Source organism: Rhinolophus sinicus, linkage group LG18, assembly GCF_036562045.2.
Source record: "Rhinolophus sinicus isolate RSC01 linkage group LG18, ASM3656204v1, whole genome shotgun sequence".
Classification (NCBI taxonomy): domain Eukaryota; kingdom Metazoa; phylum Chordata; class Mammalia; order Chiroptera; family Rhinolophidae; genus Rhinolophus; species Rhinolophus sinicus.
The window spans coordinates 7,332,268-7,353,616 of record NC_133767.1 but is presented as its reverse complement, the minus strand read 5'-3'; the positions used below and the strand labels follow the sequence as shown (position 1 = coordinate 7,353,616).

Genomic DNA, 21,349 nt, shown 5'->3' with positions numbered 1-21,349 from the left:
ATGGAATTAACATTCTAATTTCTTATTTATCTGTATGTTCTCAGCACCTAGCACATAGTAGGCACTTAGTAACCGCTTTAGTGGCTTGGTCTGTTCTCTTCCAGTTATATATGCGATATTTAAATTTTAGATGGAAATGAAAACACTCCTTAGTGCTACCCTGCGACTCCCCCGTCCCACACCTAATAGTGTATTAATGACCTTTTTCCGTGTTAGAACATAAACATTGACTCCCGTCTTTGCATGTACCCAAATGCTATTTGGGGTCTCTCTGTCCTTCAGAATCTAGAAAAGACTGGTGTGAACCCCAAGTCCGTTCATTCCCTGTGGATTCTTAGGGTCCGGTTAGGAGTGGGAATGGGTTCCAATGCTCAGGTCTCATGGTCACGTCTGGTCCCCTGTTCATGCTTCTGCTGAATTTCTTCCATCCCCGTGTATTTAACCAGGCTTCTATGGATGGACAGTTAGGTTGTTTCCAGTATTTTCTGCTGTCACAAATGCTGCTGCAGTGAATAACCTTGTGCACCCTTTGTTTTATGCATGTTGAATAAACTGCTAGAGGTGGCATTGCTGGGTCAATTTAGCAATAGATGTTCCTTTAGATACAGATATAGCAATATTTGTCGATATTGCTAAATTTTCTCCACAGAAGTTGTACGAATTTTCATTCCTGATAGGATGTGTTATAAATTGTGATCTTTTCTTATCTGCAAATACACACACACACACACACACACACACACACTTCTTTTTCATGAGAAGTTCACCATCTCTCCTCCCAGTTCTTCCAGATAATGGCAAAGGAAAGTTACCCAAGGATGCGGATGGGTGGGGCAAACGTTTAATCACACTCCTTGTGTCTCTTCGCTGGAGCCTTACTCTTGTTTTGGAGACAAGAAAAAATGGTCACCCGCATGATGACTCAGCCAGCCCCAGGCCTCTTTGTGCCACTGCAGAATCCCCACAGACCCAAATGCTTAGCTTTGACCACCAGTGTTCACTTATTTTTTTAATCATCCCAATGGCTGGCAGGAAACGACCATCAGTCATGAGTCATGTAGGAATTTGTCCTCTGCCCTCTCCCATTTGGATGTTGTTTCTTTGAACAACAACACCCACGTTGATGGGCACGTCTTCCGTGCCATCTTATTTTGATTTGGCCTGTCTGTGTCACTGCTGAGTCACTGAGAACCAGGGCTGAGCCCGGCTTTGTGGGCTGTCTCCACTGACCCACATTGTGTCTCAAACATGGTTACTTCCTGGGGAACTGCTCTCAGTAGCTATCTGGTTAGAAAATGACCTCAAGCACAGTCCCCAGGGACGTAATGGCTGAGGGTGTTGGTGCTGCTCGGGGCCAGCCCAGAAACCTCCTTTCAGGGCTCTCCAGGCTGGTTCCTGAAAACTCCTTGTCATGGGGGGTCTCAGCTCCTCTCCCCACATAAGAACGCAGGACATGATGAGGCCCAAAAGGAACACCCACGGAGCCATGGATGGGGGAGTCACACCACTATACTCTCACTGGTGGCTGGGTTGGAGACACAAAAGCAAACATCCGCCAGCACCCCAACAAGGGATCTTCCTGCACCCCAGTCTCGCTGGCGGCCGGGGAGACACAGGAAGTAGGATCCACACGATCTGCAATCTGCCCTCTGGTTTTCTGCCTGCTAACCAATCAACCAACCAGCGCAGCCACGGCTGTCATATCAGTGGCCAATGACTAACTGGTTACAGCTGATGGCCCACCAGTCACAACTGATGGCCATCTACTACCTGGGCCAGCACCTGCCCACGTGAGGCCGAGAGCCTGGAAACTGCTCTCTGGGGCTCTGTCCCCACACTCCTCTTGCTCCTGAGGCTCCCTCCTTACTTGGCTTCACCCCAGGTGGACTGAGCACTGAAGGGGGTCCTGCCAGCGACACCCCCCGGATGGCCTCATAGCCGGCCCTGCCCTCTCATTTACAGAGCATCAGTTGTTCCCAAGATGGCTGCTCGTTCTCAGGATTTGGGAAGCTGAGGACCCACAGGGGTACAGCAATATCCAGCAATAGCCTAGAGGTGGCTGCAGCTGTCTGTCTGGAAGCGTGAGCCAGCAGCCTGACTCTCTCTACAAGACTGACATGAGCCCAGAGCCCCGACCCTGTACCAGCCACCATGGTGCCTTCCCCACGCCAGCTCCCTGCAGCTCCAGGGCTCTACAGACGGGCATTTCATGATTCTTATCTCACCCAACAGGAATCGGAGGCTCTCAGGGAGATTAAGGAACTCACTGAAAGTTATGCAGTGAGCAAGTCATGAACCAGGGTTTTGAATCCAGGTCCTCCAACTGGAATGTTGGCCCCAAGGCGCCCTTTCTGATGTTTTGATCTTTTCTTCTTTTTTTAGATCCAATAAATCAGACAGAGGTCACAGCAGAGCGGCCACTCAATAAGACCCACCTCCGAGGACCGACTTGGGGAATCCAAGAGCAGTAAGACCAGGTAGGAGGTGGTGTGAATATTAAAAGTGACACTTTTCCAGGTATCGGTGAGGTCCAGGTGACGGAGCCTTCTAGTGAGAAAGCCAGGGAGCAATGATGGGAGGCTTTCTAGCTCGGTGATGGGCAGCATTGCGCCTTTGGGATGTTCTCACATCGCAGCCTGTGTAACATGCAAAATCAAGTGCTTTGCCTCAGCCGGGGGATGCGGGGACTGTGATTTTACGCTGCCTGCGTCATCAGGGTTCAGCCTCTAGCGAAGTACGGAACGCCAGCGTGGTAGAAAGGATTTGAGGTACGTACAGCATTTGGAGCTAGGGATGAGGTAAGGTGCCTGGGACTTCAGAGGTGAGGAGGGTCACTGCAGGGCCATAAGAAGAGCAGATGTCCAGTAATTAGTACTTTGCCTTGCCATATAGATAGGTCAAGAAGGTTATCTCTGGTAATCTCTTTTTACAGGCAAAGCCCCTAATTCAAATTCTTCTAGGGAGTTAAAGGGGACGGGCAGAAGTTTCTCTTGAGCCCATAGCGTTTCCGTCGCTCTTAGCTCGAAATAATCTGCATACCACAAAGCAACATCTTGGGGTGACTCATTCTGAACCCTTACACCGGATTAGGGCAGGAACTGATCTCCTGGCTGGTATCCTCCTGAGAAGAGGGAATTTGCACAGAGGCAGACACAAGGAAGAGCGCCAGGGGAAGATGGAGGCAGAGGTCGGGGTGGTGGGTCTACAAGCCAAGGATTGTCAAGGCTTGCAGGCAGCCATTAGAAGTTGGGAGGCGCAAGGAAGGCTTCACCCGCAGAGCCTCTGATGGAACCAACACCTGATTGCAGACTCTGGCCTGCAGCCCTCTGAGAACGTAAATTTCTGTGGTTTTAAGGCACCAAGTTGCGGTCATTTGTTACCTAGGAAACTAATACAGTTGGTAATTATTTTGTTTGCTTATTTGTTTATGAGTTTTCTTCCACTTGAGACTTTTCTTTCTTTACTTCTTTTCTTGTATCCCTAGTGTCCTGCTGTGTGTCTAACACATAGTCAGCACTCACCAAATATTTTTGGAATGCATCGATTCTTTCAAACCATCAGCCATAACATCTTCTCAACTTGAGCTTGTCTTGTGTTCATTGCTCTGTATCACGTCCATTTTTTTGTTCATCATCTTCCTTTGAATCATTGTGAGAGCCTTCCAGCTCGTCTCCTCGGTGCTTAACTTCTTTTTAACGTAAAGCTAATCTTCTCAAATCTCTCCATTTGAAACCCTTTATTCTTGCCACATTGCCCTATCCTAGCTATTGGACCTTGGACACGCTCCATAAACTCTCAGCCTCAGTCTCAGTCTCCTCATCTGTGGAATGGGAGTAATTATTGCACCTACCTTACCAGGCTGATGGGAAGATGAACCAAGAATCAATGCAAAACACTTAGCATGACTCCTTGCACATGACAAGGACCCTGTGGGTGCTAGCTTTCACTGTGAAGGTCAGCATTAGTTTTGGATTGAGGTTAGAGACCCGAGGCCATATAAAGCAAGTTCTTGGTTCTGATGGGGAAAAGGTTTGAAAAATCACATGTTCAAAGCTAGCTTGCCCAACAACTGTTAAAAGGATGAAAGAACAGAGTTGGCCTAGCATTTGGCCTGCTGAAGTTGAACAGGTTGGCCTGTTGAAAAGACATCTATTTTGAAAGCATGAGTTTGCATATCATTATATGCACAACAAAAATACGTTAAATGGAAAATTTAAAGTAGGCTCACATTTATATTAAAATCATATCATTTGCACTACAGACATAATCTTAAATACAGGAATAAAGGAATTTATTTTAATCATAGTTCAGAATTGATGCTCTCCATTTCTGAAAACCTCTTAATCAGGAAATTAAAAAAAATGTTTAAAATGCATGGTAACATATTTCAGAGCAATTCCAAAATTTAATGTGTGCAAATTATTCATATATTCATAATTTCATTCTCGTGCATGAGATTTGAAGAATCAAGAACAGGGTAAAGGGAATATCCATGAGCTGTTTTAAAAAGCCTATAAGTGAAATGAATTTAAATATTTTAACTACCCTCCTATTGACTCAGAGCTGTCGCCAAAACACTAGCTATTTAATAAGATTGGAAGTTCTCATTGATTTGAAAGGCTAAATTGGTGAGAACTTTTTTAAAAAGCTTCCTTTCAAAAAGTCAGGCTTTCTGTAGAATTGAACCAAACTGCGATATGGTCCGCTGCTTTTCTGAAGCTGCTTTGGTTTGATTTGGAAAGTTTTAAAAGTAGTGCCAGCAAGGAAGGGAGTAAATGATTGAAAATGGAAGTACAAACACCCCTTGATAATGTAACTAGCCCTGGGGAGCTCCCAGCAAAATGAGCATGCCGTTATTTATTATTTATTAAAATAAGAAATTCTCCTAAAAGTTGAGTAGGAGAAACAGAGGCTTTTGGCCAAAGTGCCATGTAACCTGGAGGGTAGAATTGATGTTTCAGGCAGCCACCTCTCCAAGCGGCACACTCTGCCTGTCCATCCTTCCCTCCCGAGTGTGTGTGTGTGTGTGTGTGTGTGTGTGTATTTAGTGACCTTCCTGCCTTGTGATATGTCTGTTTCATGACCTGTCCCAGCAGTAGTTGTGAATCCTTGCGTTCCTGGAGTCACTCAGAGGAGGCAGAGACTGACAGGAAGACCTGGGGGAATGTTCCAGGCCATGAGAACTGAATAATGACCTGGCCCATGCCCAGTGAGAGAGAAGAACTCTCTCCACTGTTTTATTTATTAAAAAGTAAAATCTTCTTTATACAAGTAGACCTTCACAATGTATACAACCAAAAGAACACATGAAATGTTAATGTTCCTTGACCCACTACCGACCCCCTCCCCCTCTCCACCTGGGACCCTCGTTCCGCTCATTCCAAGATCAACAGGCATTGGTGCAATTATTTCCACGTGTCTTCTTCCAGATGTGTTCTATGCACTTGCCAACACACATGCACGTACAGCAATGGCTATAGGTTAACATGTGATTTCTAATTTACATCTTTTAAAATTCCAAGTTATACACGCTCCTAGTTTAAGGCTCAAATCGTGATATCAAACTTTTATGAAGAACACCATCTATTGAGTCCTAACTGAGAGCCAGAGACTGAGCTACCGTGGCGATCAAGGCAGTTCTCAACAATATCACAGATTGAATCGTCTTTCCCTCTGGGTGGACGACGCCCACTTAATAGCCCCCATCACTGGTGTCTGAAGTATTATCTCCTTTAACCGTCACAACAACTCAAGTGGTAGGTGATACCCTTATCGTTTCTCTTTTACAGAGGAAGTAGCCAAAGCTCCAACCAGTGAACAAAAACCTGACAAAGCCACGTGACTAGTAACAGGCCCTTTGCGGAAACCCCAAAGCAGGCAGCCGGACTCCATGAGGTAATGACTCGATGCAGGAACATTCCTGTTAGTTAGAAGGTTCTCTTGCATTGAAATGACAGTAAAGGTCAGGAAAAGAAATGCATTCAAAGGCAAAGCAAAAGGAGACGGAGGACATGCAACTTTGCATTCTGTGTCCCCGAGAGAGGGGCAGTCACCTTGAGTCAGGGCAGCAGTTCACTCACTCTTCGCATGTAGTTCAGAGGCCTCGGTTCCGGGGCGTTCTGTGCCCTGGAGAGGAAACTTTACGGAAGCTGGTGATAACATGGTGATGCGTATTGTGTCGCAGAACACAACCCCTGCTTGGGGTGTTGGGTTCCTTCTCAAGGTCAATTTCCTCACCGCGTTTTGTACTTGACCCTCCATCATGAAGAAAGCAAAGTGAAGCAATTGTGGAAAACGCTCTTGCTTTCAGATATTGGAATGATTTCACAAAACAATGTAGTCTGCTAGGGCTGCCGTGATAAAATGCTATGCACTGGGGGCTTAACAGAAATTTATTTTCTCCCAGTTCTGGAGGCTGGAAGCCCAAGGCCAAGGCGTCATGGGTTTGCTGTCCACTGAGCCTGTCCTTGGCTGGAGGTGGCCACCTTCTCACTGCGTCCTCCTCACAGGACCTTCCTCTGTGCACATCCATCCCTAATGACCTCATTTTATTTTAGTCACCTTTGTAAAGACCCACGGAAAACTAGCAGGAGCTAGCAGAGGCCCTCTGGACTTGGCCTCAAAGCAAATTAGCCTTTTCATGTCCACAAGCAATCAAGACTTCTGACGGAAGTACAGAGGTGATAGTAAGAGGGAAAGAAGGGGGCGTGGGCAATATCTTTGCACTGGACGCTGCTGATACAGGACTCGCTCAGCAGGGCTCCTGAGCTCTGTGCTTCATGAGGTACCGGCTCCAAGCTGTTTCATCTCCTTCAAGTTCCCTTAGCACAAGGCCAGCTTCCCCCTGGCTCTGTTTCAAGTTGAAGAAGAAACTAAACCATCTGCAGTTTATGGGTACATGAGAGGACTTACTGTTTGCTGTGCTTGTTAGTTTTGTGTTCTTTGGAAGTTTCTTTCATTTTGAACTGCAGTGCACTAGAAAGGGCTTATTCAGTAATATTTAGTTCTCATAAAGAAGTTTTTCGTGCCAGCGAAGAGGCAGTACTGCCCAGTGGTTCACACCATGGCCTTGGACTCTGTATCAGTCAGGATAGGTGAGGCCATGTTGCAGTAACAAACAGCACCAAAGCTCATTCACACACTGTGCCTGTCTTAGCTCGGGCTGCTATGCCAAAATATCATAGGCTGGGTGGCTGGGAAGTCCAAGATCAAGGTGCCGGCAGACTTGGTGTCTGGTGGAAGCACTCTTCCTGGCTTGCAGCTGGGTGCCTTTTCTCTGTGTCATCCCCATGCCATGAGCACAGAGCTCTCGGACATCTTTTCTTATCTGGGCACTAATCCCATCAGGGAGGCCTCACACTCATGGCCTCATTGAAACCTAATGAACTCCCAAAGATCCCATTTCCAAATACCATCACATTGGGGGCTATGGCTTCAATATATGCATTTGGGGGGACACAGAGCTGTCACCTTCTGGGGCACTGCCATTCACCATGGCAGAGAGAAAGAGGACGTGGTGAAGTAAGCACTGGCTCTGAACGCTGCTGCTTTTAAGTGGTACACGTCCCGTCTGCTCACATTTTCTTGATCAAGAGCAAGTTACACATTCCCATGTAACTTCAAAGAGGAGCATGGAAAGTACAATCCTGCCTTAGTCTCAGAAGGGAACTGTAGTGTTGGGAACACCTCCAGGGATCCCCAGTCACACAGTCAGAGGTTGCTGGGAAGGTATTTTCTAGGCGGGACTAACGTTTAAATCAGCAGACTCTGAATAAAGCCGATTGCCCTCCATCACTAGGTGGCCCTCACCTAATTAGTTGAAGGCCATAAGAGCAAAGAACTTTCTTGTTCCCAAACAAGAAAGAATTTGACCTCAAGATAGAAACCCTACTTGAGTTTCCAGACTGCCTGGCTTGCCCTCTGCATTTTGGACTGAAGACTCTTTCCTGAATTATCAGCCTGGTGGCCTTTCCTACGATTGCAGACTTGCCAGCCCCCACAATTGCATGAGCCAATGCCTTAAAATTATCTATCTGTCTATCTGTCTATCTATCTATCTATCTATCTATCTATCTATCTATCTACTATCTATCTATCTACCATCTACCTATCTCATAGTGGCTCTCCTTCTCTGGAGAACCTTCACTAATACATGATTACACCTGCATTATAGAATCACTCCCACATCCTGCCAACATCCTGTCCAGAGCTAAGCCTCGTTTCCTTGAACATTCTCCCAAATCACCTAACACAAGTTCAAATCCTTTCATACGAACTTTCTAACCTTCGCTAATTGAGTCGCCTAGTATGGGCTACATAACGTGCGGGGCTCAGGGCAAAGTGAAAATGCAGGGCCCTTATTTAAAAACTACTGAGTTTCAGGATGGCGACAGCACAGCGTTCATCCAAGTGCAAGGTGTGCGACCTGTTTACTTGCACATGGCCGGGCGCTTACAGGCCACATGCCCACATAGTCGGCTCTAGAAACACCCCACGGTTCCCCCTGGTTGTGTTCAGCTACCGGTGTGTCCCTCGTGGTCTCTGGCTGGAAGGCATTTTGAGAACTTCCTTCCAACCGTTCATATATACGTAATCTTAAGTGAGAACATATTTTCTCTCTTTACATATATACATTTTTCTATCCTGAACTTGTCATATTAAAAATTATTCGAAACCATAATATTGATCAGTTGCATCATATTTAATATTATATGTATCTATAACCATGTATGGATAGGCCACATTCCTTGTTACAATTTGCTGTATGTATCTGATTGCTTGTATGTGTCTTGAAGCAGTGAAAAAGAAATGATCCAGAAATATGTGAGAAATGAGCTTTTAGATAATACATATGAGAGCACATGGACAGAAAAAGCATGCTTGTGTTTATTTAAGTAAGCTCGAGTATTAAAGAAAGTACTAAATAATTACCCAAATAATGTTGTAATAAATACATTCTATAACTATCAAAGTAAACGATGTTGAAAGCATTTAGCTATAGATGCAGCATTGCAACAATATTTGAATTTCTGGATAATGTTTCTCAACTTAGAGAAAAGGGAAGGATTTGTCGTTGGTCTGGACTTGTTGTTCCCTCTGTGCCTGCTCCGTGCCACACTTGTCATCCTGTCAGAAGGGAACAACTCTGGCATTTTACGCATCACCTTCGTACTAACCGTTTGCCTGGATTCATTTCTCAGTCTCACATGCATCCTGTCCTCTGGCCTTGCAGTACCTCCTTGCCTCGTCTGCCTTTACGATTCCAGCATTTAATGCACAGTGCTGTTTTCCTGGCTTTGGTTTGTGGGGTGACTCTATTGATGTGGGGACTCCCCCGTTAGACTGCCTTAGCCAGCCTTGGGCAAACAAACTCCCCAGAGACGTGACTGGCTCGGAGCTTCTTGTTAATAGTAACAAAATCACTGCAGTTTGCTGGGCACTTACTCAGGGCCAGGGAACTGTGCTCTTAAATTATTTGCACCTAAACTTATGTGCTCTATAAATTAATTCTTGCAACAATCCCAGGAAGTTGGTACTATTATCGAGGACATTATTCCAGATAAGGAAACTGAGGCTCAAGAAGGTTAAGCCACTTCCTCAAGGCCACACAGCAGCCACTGTGGTGAAGCTGGGCTTCAGATGTTTCTGTCTCCAAAACGTATGCCTTAATCACAGTGCTGTGTCCCTCTTTGGGCAGGATCTGGACAGTTCTGCGTGAATATCTACATTGTAGGTTCAAAACAGGATTAAAGATGTGTGGTCAGGGTTGGTCAGGCAGCTGAGTCACCAGCATAAGAGACACTGTAGAGGAATCAGACCTTCCACAATTAAGGGAGGGGCTAGGGAGGCAAGAACCAGAGGAGTCTCTGACCAACTGATCCGAGAAGCCGGGGACATCCAGCTGCTAACGGGGGGTCGTGAAGGGGAACACGTAGAATGGTCCAGGTCTCCCCTGCGGATTCTCCATCTGGGAATCAGGAGCCAAGCATTAGGTGGTGGGGTCCGGGCCGCTGTTGGTCAGCAGGGCCAGCAGTTGGGAAGAAGAGCTGGAAGTGGAGCAAAGGACACTGAGGAGATACTTGAGCCCATTAGCATCTTTGAGACCATCTGTCACTGCACGCAACCATGATGTCCTTCAGAGAAGAGTGGTTGCTGCTTCCCGCCCACTTTCCAAGTTTCCTGCACGTTCCTCTGTTGGCAGTGCCCTCCTGGAACCATACAGAGATGGAGAATCTGGGAGACACAGCTCCCAGAGGAACCAAGTAGACACAACATGATGTAGCAGAGCCTATTCAAGGAAGTTGAGAGAAGACAAGGCTTGGATGTGTAGTCAGGGGCCTTGTGATGGTTAATTCTGTGTGTCCACTTGGCCACGGGTGTCCAAATATTTGGCCAAACATTATTCTGGTGTGTCTGTCAGGGTGTTTTTGGGTGAGATCAGCATTTGAATGGGTGGACTGAATAAAGCAGATGGCCCTCCCCAATGTGGGTGGGCCTCGTTGAGTAAGGTGAAAACCTGAATAGAACTAAAAGGCTGACCCACTCTTGAGTAAGAGGGAATGCCTCCTGCCTGACTGTTGAGTCGGGACATTAATCTTTTCCTGCCTTTGGGCTGAAACTGAACCACTGGCTCTTCTTGGGTCTCGAGCCCGCTGGCTCTTGGGCTAGAACTTACACCTTTGGCTCTCTTGGTTCGGGCTTCTGACTCAGACTGAAGCTGCACCATCATCATCGACTGACTCTCCTGGGTCTCCAGCTTGGCAACTTCGCAGCCTCTGTAACTGTGTGAAGCAATTTCTCATAATAAGTCTCCCTCCCTCTCTCCTGCTGGATCTGTTTCTCTGGAGAACCCTGACTACTACAGGCCTAGATTTATTTCCCTTTCTGAGTAAAAGAATATACTACAGTGGTTGGAAGAAATTGTATACTTTTGTTTGGAGTTAACTGCTCACGGTCAAAGTGTTCTGCTGTGAAAACTTGCTTATAGCTTTTCCCCAGTTTTGGAAAAAGCATCTTTTAGTTGGATTGACTTTTCCTTGGAGTGCACGCTAATGGTAATGGCTTTGAACATCTGAGGCAGCGTCTCTTTGCTTCTTTGGAGCTGTGAGTGAGAGGCAAAGCGCCAGGGTGACTCGGGGGTGGCTTTCCTCTGTTCTGTGCAGAGCGACGTCAGACCTATCCCTTTTTTGGTGATGCTACTATAGCAGCAAACTATCAGAAAATATCCTTATTTTCAAACCACGCTACTTCTGTTTTATCATGGTTCTGCTAAGTCCCCAAATCACAGTCTTTGAGAACTGAAGGAAATCATGGAAATAATCTAGCCTTTCTTTTTCCAAATGGTGTTCCACAAAACATATTCTAAATGCTCATAGGTGGTCCCTGAACAAAAAGGGATTCTATGGCCAAATAGGTTTGAGAAAGGCGGAATCCAAAAGTTTGAGATTCCTCTTAGACTTTGGAATGGAAATGGCAAGTAGGCAGTTGGTAGATGGTTCTGAATTTCAGGGAAAAGGTTAGCATTGGATGTACAGGTTTGGAAGTTAACACATTTAAAACATGGGAGAAGATGAGATGTCTCAGGAGAGAGTTTAGAAGGAAGAGTCTGTGAGATCTGGAGGTGCTGTAGCTCTCCTGCGACCCTGAAGGGAGGACCTAAGAATGAAGCCAACACCCAGAATATGGCGTTGCTGAGCCAGGTGACAGAAACCAGGAGATTGCTGGATGTAACTCAAGCCACTAAAGCTGATTCTACCATCGCACTTTTCAGGTATAGCCAGGAAATTCCTTTCCAGCTTAGGTTTTTGGCATTTAGTATAGAAAGAGTTCTGACTACTATATCTTCCAACTTCTTTTGCACATTTATGTCTCTTAGTCTCTGTTTCCCCATCAGCTTACCTGTCCTGGAAGAGAATCAGCTGACCCTAAGGTGTCAGAATTAACCAGTCACCCCTATCTTGAGGCGCAAAGGGGAAAGTATGACTTACCCCAATCAGTGTTGGTTGTCGACATTTCAGGCATGAGTGGAGGAAGCAGTTAAGAATTGGTTAATATGGTTAAGAATTTTATTTTTATGCTTGAATTGCTAGCAATCAACCAAACCTGACGCTGGCTAATTTAAGCCCCAAAGGGATGTTACTGGAAGGACCACAGGGTTCCCCACATAATGAGAGACAGAGCTGAAGGCGCTCAACAGCAGACCTGGGGAGGGGCAGGACCCCGAGCTGTCCTGGGCAGCCTCAGCAGGCTTTCACTGAACCCCTCTGGGCTGACCTTCAACATGCGGCAGCACCCAGGCCTGCCCACTCTATGTTGAAGCTCGAAATGACAGCGAGAGAGAATATGTTTGGGGGGCGAGAGCGTGAAGCCCCTTGACCTTGGTCCTTGGGAGACCACCCTGCATATCTGAGAGGCTTGGCGACAGGCCAAGAAGGGTCTGCTAGGACCTTTTGAGGGTGGAGCCAGCCCTGGGCTTCTCCAGGTTGCCCGAGACCTGCAGGTAATGAATAACCGCTGTAGGCTTCAGTGCTCTTAAGGCCAAGTGAGTGCGCCCGGGAAAGGCTTCCTTTGATGCTGTTGGTTTTCAGACCTCACACTGTCCCAGATTCTGCCCATCAGTGGTCTCTCTGCCATTTTTAATGGTCGTTCCTTTTTCCTTTGTCTATGCTCTTTAGTCTGAGACCTACCTCTCATTCTACTTTCCTCCCCCAAGCTCCCCGTCTGCTATAGATGGAATGTTTGTGTCTCCCCACCCCAATTCCTACATTGAAACCTAACCCTCACAGTGATGGTACTAGGAGGTGAGGCTTTGGGGTGATTAGGCCACGAGGCTGGAGGCCTCACAAATGGCAGTGGTCTTATAAAAGAGGCTTCAGAGAGAGCTCTCACCCCTTTTGTCATGTGAGGTTATAGTGTAAAGACGGCTGTTTATAAATGAGGAGGTGGGCTCTCACCAGACGCCAAATCCGCTGATAGTTTGATCCTGGACTTGCCAATTTCCATAACTGTGAGAAATAAATTTGTCATTTATAAGCCACCCAGCCTATGGCATTTTGTTATAGCAGCCTGCACGAACTAAGATACCACCCTTTAAAAAATGATTATTATTATTATTTTTTAAATGATTATTTTAAAAATAATCATTATTATTAAAAAAGAATTATTCAAACGGTACCAAAGATTTTTCAATGAATAGGAAGTCTTCTTCCCATCTTACATTTCCTGTCTCTTGCTAGAGGCAATAATTACTGTCGGTCTCCTGTGTATCTTCCCAGATGCAGCCTGTTTATGTCTCTATCTACAAAGCCTGATTTATTCATAAACACAGCAGATTATGCCCCCTGTTCAGTACCTTTCATTTTCCACTCAGTGATGCAGTGTTCCTATCAGAACACGTCTGTCCCATTCTTTTTGACGGCTGTGTAGTATTCCACTGCAAGGACCCCATGGATGGAGAGGCTTTTGCAGATACAAGTGATGCTGCAGTTAACGTCCTTGTACAGGTGACTTCAGGTACCTGAGGAAGCAGATGTCGGAAACAACAATGCTTTCTTTTCTAAGAGGTCTCAAAGGTTTGTTCTGCCCGTTTCCCCCCGACTGCCCGGCATGCATGCTGGCTGCCTCCTCCTTCTCCACTCCCTAAATACTGCAGCACGGCTTCCACCCACTGACACACTCAAAAGTCAACCGTGATCTCCTTTCTTAGTGCATCACCGCTGACTTTTCTGTAGAATTTTGATCTCACTGCCCATCACGTCCTGAAACTCCTTGCTTGGCTGTTATGGGAGATAATCTTTGTCCTCTCTCTAATCGTGCTTTTCCTGTGCCCTTCGCTTGTCTTCTAAAAGTCATCATTCGGCAGGAGGTCGAGGGAGTAGAACCTGCTGGGCCAGCCCTTTCCACTCCTGGTTGTCTCACCCAGGTCGTCTCACCATTTAGCTCACTGCCTGGACCCAGAAGAAGGTAAGGTTTCGGTCAATGTCCAGGGTCAAACTCTCTTTAGGCTCAAGTCCTTCATTAAAAAAAAAAAGGTGCTGTTTGTAATTCCTGCACTTTATTATCACTGTTCATATTTATTCTGTACTATTTAAAAAATATGAAAAATTGTAAAGAACAACAAAAAACAGAGTAACACAGCAAATACCAATGTACCCACCATTCAGCTTCATAAAGTGTGACCAGGACAGGTGAAGCCTCTTTTGTACCCTCCCTGCCTTTGAGAGATAATCATTATATTGAATTTGGAACTTGTCATTTCCTTGCTTTTTAACTGAGTCCTGCATTTCTGACTGACCTCTCTGGATATCTCTATATGGGTATCTCACTCAGCATGGTTAAAAGCAAACACAAGTGATTTCATTTATGCAAAAAGGAAAATACATTATATAAATCCATCCATCCATCCATCCATCCATGCATCCACAGAAATCCTTCTAGAAAGATCTGTATCAGGTCTGTTTGTAACCTCTGTGAGATGACATAACATTAACAGTGATTATTTCTGGATGCTAGGACTATGGGTAGTTTTTCTATCATATTTTCCAAATTTTCACCAATGGAACATGCATTACTTTAATAATAACAATTTGATAATACCCCAAACTTATCTTCCCCACCAACCTTCATGCCAATTTAGCTCTGACCCTAGACTTCCCTATTTCTAGCAGAATTCTGGCATCTTCCTAGGTTCAAAACTTGGTGGTCGTGATTGATACCCATTTCCCTCTCTCACACTCCCTATATTTTGGCATTGAGTGAATTTCCATCTCTTCTGTTAGATTGTAAGTTCCAAAGATAAGACCTTGTCTTATCCAGCTCCCTGGGGCCTGTCACGTAGCAAAGCTCATAAACAGATGCTTCAAAAATGGTCGCTGAACCTTCTGCTTGATGCCTAAGGCTTGTCTACATCTTGCAACTGTCACCTGGCTGAGACACTGTCGCTATAAATAAGCAGTTTCTGTTTCAGGTATGGTTTTCCCTTAATATTTACACACCATCTCTTACCCCACCCAAGCCTCAAACTTCGAGAGGGAGTTAGAGCTGGTATTCAAATCCTTAGCCCCAAAGCAAGGAGGCAGCCCCCGTTAAGACCCAAGCCATCCACGTAAGCTGCTTTTTATCTCCTCGGCGTTGTAGCTGCTGTCACTCCACTTGCTGGGGAATTCTTGACAAGATTTTGCTTGTCTTCCCATGCTGTTCTTTCTGTAGTCTCCTTGTTTCTTTTTGCAATCAAGTTCCAGATGGCTCAGCAGTGCTCCTCCCCAAATCAGTATTTTGACGGATTGCTGAAGGCTTGCAAACCGTGTCACCTTCGCTGTCCTAATGGCCCTCCGACATGTCAGCGTTACTGTAATAATACAAGTAAGTGCTACAGCTTGAACAATCCTTTGTCGGGGTGGAGGATTCTCTCTCTATTGACTATTCAAAGAATAAACATTAGAGGGAAGACGGTGAGGTTTTCCGAATCAAAAGAGAAAGGGAACAAGGCAATGATTTAAATGTCGACAGGAACCAAGTAATTATTCAGAACTAAACTCAATGTTGTTCAGCACCGTTAACAACCCAGTATTTTATCAACTCTTCTAAATAAGTGTTATTTAGAATTTGAAAGTAAATGCTGCTGAATTAGGGGAATTGGATGGCAAATAATCTTTACTTGGTGTGGATGTTATCAGTTCATTCTCTCTCTGACATTTCTTTTAATTCAGTGAAAGGAACCAATGTCATTCTCTGGACCTGTTTGGGCCTGAGCTTGCTAGTGTCTTTGACACTTTTCATACTGATGTTCTTGCTGAGTAAGATGAAATCTGAACCACTGAAGGATGAATTTAAAAGCACAGGTTGGTTTGATGGTCAATCTTTGAAATCTATTTCCAAGAGGTGATTATTGCGAGTTTCAGTTCCTTTTCTTTCTTTTTTTTTTACATTGACTGTTTTATTCAGTTAGAGCCCTCTGGAGTATTAGGGGACAGTTATGTTAAATGAACTTCTTGGTAGAAGGGAGCTGTCTTTCTGATGTTTACACCTTTGCAGGTGTCCTACCATGTCAGCCGTCTCCCACATTCTTCCCTTGGCAATTGCTCTTTTGAATCACTGAGGCTCCTGTGGGAAACCTCCATCTTTTGACGAGAGTTAGCACATTGATTAATATCATGCTGTCAGAAACTTCTAGCCAACTCTGTTACTATCGGGAAAAGTATATTTGGCAAGCTCCACGGCCATATTCTTAACACAAACATATGTTGTTTGCTTGGGTGAATGTTTTACTGCTGAAAATGCTAGAAATGTATAACCAGTAGTTCCTGGATTATTTGAACAATCATCTCAAAGATTATTATCTTTATAAGTTGTAGAGAACCAGTCCCAGAGAACTGAATGTTCCTTGAGAAATAATTTTCCTTAAGATCCTCAAGGTTAAGGGCTTCTCAAGGTAAAAATATTTCTGCAGCACTTTTGCCCATGATCTGATTCTCAAACACTCTGCAGCCATTGCCCAATTTTTTATGCATTTTTTGGGCATAATCTGCAAAGCATCACCTTGTTTTCAAGTGTAGGATGGAGAGATAAATAGTTGTGCCATATAATTCACTCATTTTTCTCTTTTGCCTGGAGTCTGAGAAACAGGTGGGGAGTAACTTAGCGGTGTTTTGGAAGATGGCGTTCGTTACATTGTGGAAGGTTGGGGAAGTAGTAAAACTTATCTTCACAGGCACATAATGGGGACACAGTGAAGACTTCTTCCTTAGGTGATCACAAGAGTGCCAATAAAAAAAAAAAAGTAATCTGCCGCAAAATGTGCAATGAGAAGCATCTTTACTTTGAATTCCGAAGTGTTTCCCACAGGCTGATTTTAGTGTGCTATAGCATATGGTAATTTGTCATTTCACGTATGTAAAAATAGGGCCAATACCTCAATGCCACCAAGGGCTATGGAGGTAACAAATGAATGTAGGGGGCCTGGTGAAGGCTTTGGCAATGGGGGAGCCCACAGCCTGCCTGAAGGAGACAGGTGCTATCGACTCCAGCCCATTGTTACCATGTAGGAATATTGACTCTAGGTTGGCGCATTTTGTTGTATTAAAAATAAAAGAGGCCAGTTGTCTAGATTTATATGTAAAATCTTGATTTTTAAATGTGGGCCAACATAAGCCAACACTTAAAAACACGCTACGTCCTAAAGCATGTCTTCACGGGCCGTGGGCCTGTGGTCTGCCACTTCGTGACTTCGAGTGCAGGACACCCTTCAGGTACTGCTAAGACTGTCACGGCCACACCCCCCGGGAAGTGTAGGGTAATTTTTCTGTTTCTGCACAATCAGAATCAGCTCTCCAGAACCAGGCGAATGCTGACCGGGACGCCAGAAAAGAGAGCAGCACCGGGGTGGAAATTCTTCTTCCCAGAGGCCTGGAGTACACAGTAGAAGAATGTACCTGTGAAGACTGTGTCAAGAGCAAACCCAAGGTCGATTCTGACCATCTCTTCCCACTCCCAGCGATGGAGGAAGGCGCCACTATTCTGGTCACCACGAAAACCAACGAGTACTGCGATGGCCTGCCGGCTGCCGGGAACGTCACATGGACGGAGAAACCAGTTTCTCCCAGATAATTCACCATGTCGACTGGCGCAGAGCTGATCGGAATATCTCTGGTCACAAGGAAAGGATAATACAGCAGATCTCTTTAGGGTGATTGCACTTATCAGTTGCTGATATAGCTTTTTGTCCTCTAATTCTGGAAAATCTTTATGTTAAAATGTATTTCTCTTAGTGTTGGAAGCTTAACTGTGGAAACTTCCTCGGTTTCATGATTAAATTCTTGACTCACTGAAAAAAAGTATTGCAATGTGTAGATCCCAGAGTCACCCACTTCTATGGCTGGACCAGTTCCCTTCTATCCACGCACATACACACTTCAGGACACACTGAAGTTTTCTGTTTTTGTTAAAGGAAAGCGCAGTTATCCTATGTACTTCTGTAGCTAGGAGAAGCCTAGAGTCAGCCATCCACTCAGTGTGCAATGCATGGGGAGTTCCTGACCTTGTCAGCTTCCAGCTTAGGCCTCAGGCATTATTATAACGGTATAAATATATGTATAATTGCTAACTGTGATTAAAGTATGCTAGGTATTGTTTTCAGACCCAAATGCAGGTAATACTGATGGCTACACGTATGTCGTCTTACTAATATGCCAGGGATTGTTCTAAGTGCTTTACCTGTACTAGCTCATTTAATGCATATAACAAACCAGAAGGTAGATGAACCATTATCATCTCCACTTTACAGATATGACAGAAGCTAAGTCAGAGCAAGGTAACATAGCCAGTAAATGGCAGAACCATAACTTAAACCCAGACATCTCAATCTATTTGTTTGTTTCCCTCTTCACATCGACTTAGTTCCATCTCTGACTTCCCCATCTCTTTGGGCTACCATCTTAGTCATTATAGGGGGGAGGGTTCCCTTGCTATGGTTGTGCAAAGTTCCTGGGGTTGTGTAAAGCTCCTTATGGAAGGGCTATAAAACAGGTGATGCCCTCTGGTCACCTGTTGACTTTAATCCTTATTAAGATGCCTAGTGGCACCACAGTATAGACCCTCAAAGTCTTGGGGCTTCGTGGCTTTTGTTTTGGGTTTGGGCTATGCGGAAACTTGGTGGGATCTTTTTACCCATTTGGGGCCCATCCTGGCACCATTCCAGGCCCTTGAGGGCCACAGGAGACAATACAGTAAAGTGGTTAAAAGAATGGCTCTTGGAGCTAGACTTCCAGGGTTTGAATCCTGTGTCTGTTACTAGAAAGTGATAAACCTTGGGTGACTATGAGCAAGTTCCTTAACCACTCTATGCCTCAGTCACATACACACTTACTTACCTTTTCCATAAAAGTCTCTGGTTCATAATAAGTAATTTGTGTTAGCTACATTGCTGTAATGATTTTTATTCGTCCCTTTGAGGTCCCCTCTCTGAGGGCAGGCACGCACATACTCCTTTCTTGTTATATGGCCTGGGAATATTGCTGCTTGCTTCTCACAGGCCCTCTTCCTTTTGCTCTCATCCCCTAGTACAATCCCCTCAATGAGTTTAGAGAGCTGCTGGCATTAGGTGTTTGATTCTCAGTCCTTCAGGAGCAGGCTAATATCTCAGGAGGAAGGAATGACAGTACTTAAAGAGTGGTTGGTGGTAGAAAATGTAAAGCACCAACTACATTTTCAGTAACATTCTGCGTCAAGTGCCACGAAGAAAAGGTACAGGGTGCTATGAGGTGTCACACCGCATCCCCACGACAACTCCGTGAGGCAGGTATGTGATGCCTTACCAAAGGTTAGAGAGGCAGGCAGACCTCAACTAGGCTTTCTGGGGGGGGAATTCAGACACATTGACTCTTTAGCTAGCATAACATTAACAATTGTATAATTTTGAAAATGGGTAAAATAACCCCACCAACTACACAAATATTTTCATTTAAAAAAATTAAAAATAATTTTTTTCAACTACAGTTGACATGTATTACATTAGTTTCAGGTGTACAGCACAGTGATTAGACATTTAAATAATGTGACCACCGAAGTGATCACCCTGATAAGCCCAGTACCCATCTGACAAGTATTTTCATTTTTACATTCTCCCTACTCATGGCTGTATGTTGACCCAATTGTAATCATGGTGTACAGACCATTTTGCACAGGGCTTTTTAAACATAATGTATTATCACTGGCCTTTCCCCACTTTTCCATAATCTTTATAATTAGCATTTTCATCTACCGCAGAGAGTCCATGTGAGGCGGGCCACGATTTGCTTAGCTATCCTCCTGTAGGTGGGCTTTGGTGCGTTTCCCATTTTCACTATTAGAAATAATGTTTTAGAGCATCATTCTCCAAAGAGCTCTTGACCTCTGTTGAGTCCAAAAGATAAATTCGCAGGGGCCAGAGATTCCCTGTTGAGAGACAATGTAGTAGGAGGCCTTGGGGCTATGGGTCACACAGAACTGGACTGGAATTCTGGCTTTTCCCAGTGGGGCTTGGTCCTCAAGTCAGTGTTTTCAACTGTGGATCAACTGTTTCAGTCAGCATTAAAAAAAAAAAAAAGAATACATTACTCACAGAATTGTTCTGTTAAACAACTACTTAAATGTACGCATGTATGTACGGGGTTGCAATGTAAAATGTATTTTTTCACTCTGGGTTACCGGCAAACAAATTGGGAAAATGCTCCTTTAATTTTTCTGGGTCCCCTTACTCCCATCTGTAAAATGGGGGCAGTAAACTGCATTTATAAGATTGTTGTGAACAAATGTTTGCACACAACCCATGCACCTACATCTCCCGTGACACCACCGTAGCCCCAGGCACTATTACCTCTTGCAGGACAATTGCAATGGCCCCCTAACCAGACGCCCCTTCTCCACCCTGCCTCACTACGGTCATTCTCAGCACAGGAAGGGTGATCGTCTTACAACCTACTTCAGAGGGTCACCCTTCCCTACTCCGAGAGTTGGGTAGAAAAGCCCAACCCCTCACCATGGCCTGCAAGGCCCTCCATCCACCTCTTCCATCTTCTCTCACTCCCCTCTCCCTACTCACCCTCTCGCTCCAGGGAACCACTCGAGGCAGGGCCTTTGCACTTGCTCCTTTTGGGACCTTTCCTGCAGATCTTCCCGGGCCGTCTCCTTATCACGGAGGTCTCAGCTCTAAAGTCGTCTCCTTAGCGAAGCCCCCGGGACGACCCATCTCCCTCGTCCCCACGCTTTGGCCCATTACTCCTTTTTCATTTTCCTTCTCAGCGCCTAGCGCTGTCTGGAACGACGTCTCACTTCTCGGGGCCTAGTTCACTGGCTGCCTGGCAGACTGCGAGCCCCGGAGGGCGGGGAGGCGTCCCGTTCGGTCCCTACGCCCCCGGGGACTCGCTGACCACAGAGCGTTCCTGTGGCGGTTCCAGTTGGCCTGAGGTCCCCCGCCATCTCCGCGCCGCGCAGCGCCCCAGCTCCTGCGCCCCACGCGGGCACCGGTGTTTACGTTCCGGGTCGGGGGGCGGGGCCGCGCTCCACTTCCGGGGCGGGGCGGAGGGCGGGGCGGGGCGCGCTGTCGCCCGGCCTGTCGGGAGCTCAGCGGCGGCTGTGGCGGCAGTGGAGGCGGCGGGGCGCAGGCACCGGACCCGGGAGCGGCACCATGAGCGGTGAGTGGCGGCCTCGCCGCTGTCACCCACCCCGACCGCCCGGGCTCCCGCCTCTCCAGCTGCACCTCCGGCCCCCGAGCCCCGCGCCCCTCTCGGTCGCTTGCACCCCTCGTCCCGTTGCTCGCAGTGTCCTGACCCCACGTCCCTCAGTTCCTGGCCCCGATCACCTGCAGTCCTCTGGC

The 21,349-nt window shown here is 45.9% G+C and overlaps 2 protein-coding genes and 1 long non-coding RNA gene across 7 annotated transcripts in view; 2 read left to right on the top strand and 1 right to left on the bottom strand.

Moving 5' to 3' along the window:
• The window catches only part of TNFRSF17 (TNF receptor superfamily member 17), a 78,667-nt gene extending 60,524 nt beyond the window's left edge, over positions 1-18,143 (top strand). The window contains exons 3-7 of one of the 4 annotated variants that reach the window (XM_019715156.2): positions 2,383-2,477; positions 13,426-13,962; positions 15,234-15,360; positions 15,708-15,839; positions 17,318-18,143. In XM_019715156.2, coding sequence (XP_019570715.2) covers positions 15,240-15,360; positions 15,708-15,839; positions 17,318-17,604 — 540 coding nt within the window. In that variant the 5' untranslated portion in view covers positions 2,383-2,477; positions 13,426-13,962; positions 15,234-15,239 and the 3' untranslated portion in view covers positions 17,605-18,143. Of the gene's footprint in view, positions 1-2,382; positions 2,478-13,425; positions 13,963-14,777; positions 14,966-14,999; positions 15,104-15,233; positions 15,361-15,707; positions 15,840-17,317 lie in introns of those variants that run through there. The other 3 variants (XM_074322954.1, XM_074322953.1, XM_074322955.1) reach the window with 3 other exon arrangements.
• Positions 18,144-19,383: 1,240 nt separating this feature from the next.
• Positions 19,384-21,006, bottom strand: LOC141569488 (uncharacterized). The gene is made up of 2 exons (XR_012493186.1): positions 20,576-21,006; positions 19,384-20,049 (listed from the first exon to the last, which is right to left on the bottom strand). It is a non-coding gene; the product is annotated as an uncharacterized LOC141569488 (long non-coding RNA).
• A 52-nt stretch (positions 21,007-21,058) lies between these two features.
• The window catches only part of SNX29 (sorting nexin 29), a 425,148-nt gene continuing 424,857 nt past the window's right edge, over positions 21,059-21,349 (top strand). For both annotated transcript variants that reach the window (XM_074322948.1, XM_019715145.2), the window contains exon 1: positions 21,059-21,167. In XM_074322948.1, the coding sequence (XP_074179049.1) occupies positions 21,161-21,167 (7 nt within the window). In that variant the 5' untranslated portion in view covers positions 21,059-21,160. The remainder of the gene's footprint in view (positions 21,168-21,349) is intronic.